The sequence below is a fragment of the Poecilia latipinna genome, unplaced genomic scaffold (genome assembly GCF_001443285.1).
Source record: "Poecilia latipinna isolate Pla-1442-1.1 unplaced genomic scaffold, P_latipinna-1.0 Scaffold462, whole genome shotgun sequence".
Lineage (NCBI taxonomy): Eukaryota > Metazoa > Chordata > Actinopteri > Cyprinodontiformes > Poeciliidae > Poecilia > Poecilia latipinna.
Window position 1 is genome coordinate 1 of NW_015113078.1, and position 4,403 is coordinate 4,403.

General features: G+C 42.9%; 1 protein-coding gene across 1 annotated transcript in view; it reads right to left on the reverse strand.

Annotated features, from left to right (window-relative positions):
• Window positions 1-1,470: 1,470 nt before the first annotated feature.
• LOC106951486 (P2Y purinoceptor 14-like) overlaps window positions 1,471-4,403 on the reverse strand; it is a 7,785-nt gene continuing 4,852 nt past the window's right edge. The window contains exons 2-4 of the mRNA XM_015039059.1: window positions 3,077-3,209; window positions 2,740-2,999; window positions 1,471-2,583 (exon numbers count right to left, since the gene is read on the reverse strand). Of these exons, the coding sequence (XP_014894545.1) occupies window positions 1,899-2,583; window positions 2,740-2,999; window positions 3,077-3,209 (1,078 nt within the window). The 3' untranslated portion in view covers window positions 1,471-1,898. The remainder of the gene's footprint in view (window positions 2,584-2,739; window positions 3,000-3,076; window positions 3,210-4,403) is intronic.

Consider the following 4,403-nt stretch of genomic DNA (forward strand, 5'->3'; position numbering starts at 1 on the left):
AGTTAATAAGCTTGGATTTCAACATGACCTCACCCATAGACATTGTTCATAGCACCTCTTACAAACATCATTTTAAGCTTTACTTTCCAGAAATAAACATCCCTTTTAAGTGGTTCAGCCTAGAGTTGCAGGCAATACATCTATCATTTATTTTAGATGCACTGAAAACTGGAAAAGCCAGAGACAAAACCTGCGTCCAACTTAATTTTGTTTTGGGAACCAAAGTGCTTACATTTTATTTTGTAGTTTCTCTTGTATATAACTGTGCAGTTTCATATTTAAAATGCTTTTCTGAGAGTGATTTGATTCTGAGAGTATTTCTTCTGAGCCATATGACTGAGCAAAGTTTTATAATTGTCAGGTGATTTTCAAAATCTTAGAGACCTCCCAGCCAGCATGCCTAGGTGGGCCCCATGTGGGGAAAAGGAGGGCAGACTATATGGGTCCCATATGGGTTTGTCCGCGGGTTCCATGATGGCCCCACATGGGTTTGCCCATGTGGGCTGTGGCCCTACATGGGCAAACCCATGTGGGGCCATCGTGGAACCCGCGGACAAACCCATATGGGACCCATATAGTCTGCCCTCCTTGTCCCCACATGGGTCCCACCTAGGCATGCTGGCTGGGCTCATGATAAAAATTGTTGGTATAACATGACTGATCCTACATTGTGTGGTGTGAAGTCACACAGCAGGAATAACATACCACACAAACTGATTTCACTCACCAACATTCAGATGTCAAACGGGAAATCTCCCAAAACCTCTTGAGTGAGGTTTTGGGACTCAAGAGTCTGGTGGATGTCTCCAACATCCACCAGATATTCTGGCAGTTGTTTTGTCTTTGGTGTAGTTAGGATTCCCCTCCATGTTTCTATCACCTCGCCTTCTGATTGGCTGTCACATTCAACCGGCTGTGTTCTCATTTGTCCTTGTGGAATACCATCTGGGCCAAGACAATCCAACATGTTCAATATCCTCCATTTCAGGTCGGATCAGATTACTCTTTACATTCCACAAATGGCAGGAAAATCTTAAGAAAAATATGTTCAGAGCCATCCCGATAATCAGGGCATATTTAAGATTGTTGGAAGGAGAAAATCCTTCCAAAAATCGGTATAAAAATCTTGTCCTGTGAAGTAGGCATTAGAGAAAAAGTGAGGAGCTCTGTCATGTGCTGCCTCTCACATTGAGTCAGTTCAGGATGGCTCCATGGTGTCTCCTTTTGGAAGTTGTATAGGTAAGCCCCACTCAGAGGAGACGCCAGGAGAAAAAACTTTCTTGCAGGTATTGTATATCCTGTTTGGCCTGGGGATGCCTTGGAATCCCCCAAATTGAGCTGGAGGATGTCACTGGGGAGAGGGATGTCCGAAGTTTCCTCCTGGGCCTGTTGCTATCATAGTCTGGATCAGTGAGGATGGATGGATAGATTTCTTAACAACTTCTCAAGAATTGTCTCCATAATGGGAAAAATATAAATCTTGGTACGGTCTGCTTTGCAGTTTTCATCAACCTGGGATAGTTTTTTTTAACAAGTGGGCCTGAGATTCCTCCTTAAAGACAGTCAGCTGCTTCCTGTAGATGCATTCCTGTCTGAATGCATCCTCAGGCTACTGAAAGCTGTAGGTTTGGTCTCGGAGAAGGAAGACTCCAAGGAAGTGAAGGAGGAAAAGAAAAACTGAAGACTGGACTAAAGATCAGCTAAAGACAGCTGAAAAGTGAACAGGAAGATTCTAATTCCTTTAATTACAAGGTTGAAAACAAACTAAGAAAAACAATGTTACATATAAACAAAAACATAATAAGCTTCAGTTTTGGTCATTTTCAGGACTACAAATTGCACAGTTTAATGAGTTTTCCATCAGTTTTCTGAGTCTGAACCCTCTGATCTTTAACACGCTAAACCTCACCAGTTGACCGTGATGATGTGCTGAGGGTCCCGTTATGGCTAAGGTTAATGCTCCTCAGCTGCTCCTCGTTGCTCCTCCTGGCCTCATTCTCCATTCTGACTCTCCTGAGGCTCAGCCTCAGATGAACCCGAAAATCCTTGCAGAAGACGAAGTAAACAAGCGGATCCAGGCAGACATTAAGAACTGAAACAATGGTGGTGAACTCCATGAGGTAGTAAAACACCCGGTCCGAGGAGCCCAGCTGCTGCAGAAACGTATACAGGAGTCGGATCAGGTGGTAAGGAATGAAGCAAATGCAGAAGATGCAGATGAGAACCAACATTTTCCTCCTAGACTTCTGAAGCTTCTTGGAGCTGAAGGAGGTGGACTGTCTCTGCTGAGCCTGCAACACCCTGCGAGAGGCACTGTAGTAACTGAAAAGCATTGAGAAGAAGACCAACAGAAAGATGGCAGAAGCACCGATGTGAAGAGTTCTATAGATCAGCTTGACGGAATCACTCTGGAGGTCCTCACAGATGTCTTCAGACCCGTTAGATTTCAGGGTTTTTAGCAGCACAGTGGAGTACGCTGTCATCGGAGTCAGGAGAAAGACCCATGTGGTCATGGAGGTGATGTATGCAGCTCGTTTAGTCAGCAGGAAGAAGGCTCCAAAAGGCCGGACCACCTTAAAATACCTAGAGACAGAGAGGGGCGCTAAAGAGGTTCTTTTTAAAATAAATCACCAGTTTCACAATGAACTAAAGCTACTCTAAACACCCCAAATATCTAAGTATTTAAGCAAGAACACAGAGGTGCAGCAGTCATCTGGTCTGCAGTAGAAACTTTAGTACCTGTTCAAAGCGATGTAGCCCATGAACAGGATGCTGGCGTACATGTTGAGGAACAGTATGGAGGCTCCAAAGCTGCAGTAGAGCAGGTGGATGGTGGCAGGTTTGGTTGCGTAGTGGATGATGCGAAGTGGCAGGCTGAGGCAGAGAAGGAAGTCGGCTGCTGTCAAGTTCTTCAGGTAGATCATCAAGCTTTTAGAGGCGTTTCTTTGAGGTTGGCAGCAGTGAAACCACAAGGTGAAGCTGTTGAGTACCAAGCCCACCTGGGGAGAAAAACGTTAGAAACTCTGGTTTGGACTGGACTGTATCTTTGAAGACAGTCAGAAGACAAGGCGCTCACCAGAAAGAGGACACTGTAGACTAGGATGAAGATGAGATCGGTTGATCTCTCACGGGCTGGATTGGTCATGTTCTGGTTGGAAACTGAGGCGTTGCTGACTGCTGTGGTCACAGACCCTGGTGCAGACATGTTTCTGTAAGGAAGATGTTTTCTTAAAACCTCAGCAAGTTGACAAGAAAGTAAATGATTTTGTTCATCTAAAGAAGCACATCCAAACCCTCTGCAGCTCCCCCATTGATATTTCTAATTATGTTGTATTTATATATATATATATATATATATATATATATATAATATACATTCTGGTGTGTGGATCTTTCCTTGGCCAGAGATTCTGCTGAAGGATTGGAGACTCCACACCTGCCCACAATCATCTCATGGTCTGCTGAGGATTTCAGGAGCTTTGAGACGACTTGTCCTTCTGTCTGATCAGTCTCTCTAGTAGAGTCAAACCCATGTGTCGTTTTGCTTCAAGCCCTTCTACCTTGTTTTTGTAAAAGAGCTGTCCTTTTCCACTTGCTCCAGTTCAGACGTTGTGCTTTCAGAAGCCTCCCAGTTTTAAGTCACCTTATTTTGGTTTCCACACCAACTCTGGATCTTTCTACCAAACCTCTACATATCAGCAGTGAGGTGAAGCGCCTTAGTCCTTGCGGGTTCGAGTCCCGGCCCAATGACTTTGCCACGTCTTCTCCCTCTCTCACAACCCGCTTTTCTGTCTGACCGCTGTCAAATAAAAGTGACTAGAGCTGACAAAACCTTTTTCTTATACGTATAAAAAAACTTCTCTACGTATCCGATCTCCTTCCACCTCCACGGTCATCAGTTGCATCAGTTTATATGCAGAATATTTTATAACTGGAGGTGACATAACTACTTGACTGTGGCTGGAAAACATGTAATACTGCTCCGTTAATGGCGGCAGCTCATGTCAGACATGAAGCCACAATTTTCTTTGCCACTTAAGAGCAAGTCAGAGTATGCCACTCATCTGTACCCACCTAATGGTTACTGTGAAATATGATTAAAAGTGAAACCCAGCTTTTCTTTGTGGTTAAAAAGCTGCAAGAAGAGATGCCAGTGACCAAAAATAATGAGGTGTGAAAAGTCATCTTAATGCCTTCATCACTTATTGTAAAAGTCTGTAAAAATAAAAATTAAGCACAAAAAAGTGAAGCAAAAAAATTTATCCAAATTCAACTGAGCTGATATTTATTGTCTTTAAAGATAAACTTCATATATATATATATATATATATATATATATATTTTTTTTTTTTTTTTAAATAAAGAACTTTATTTCATGAAGAAACTCAGAAAGAGAAACAAAC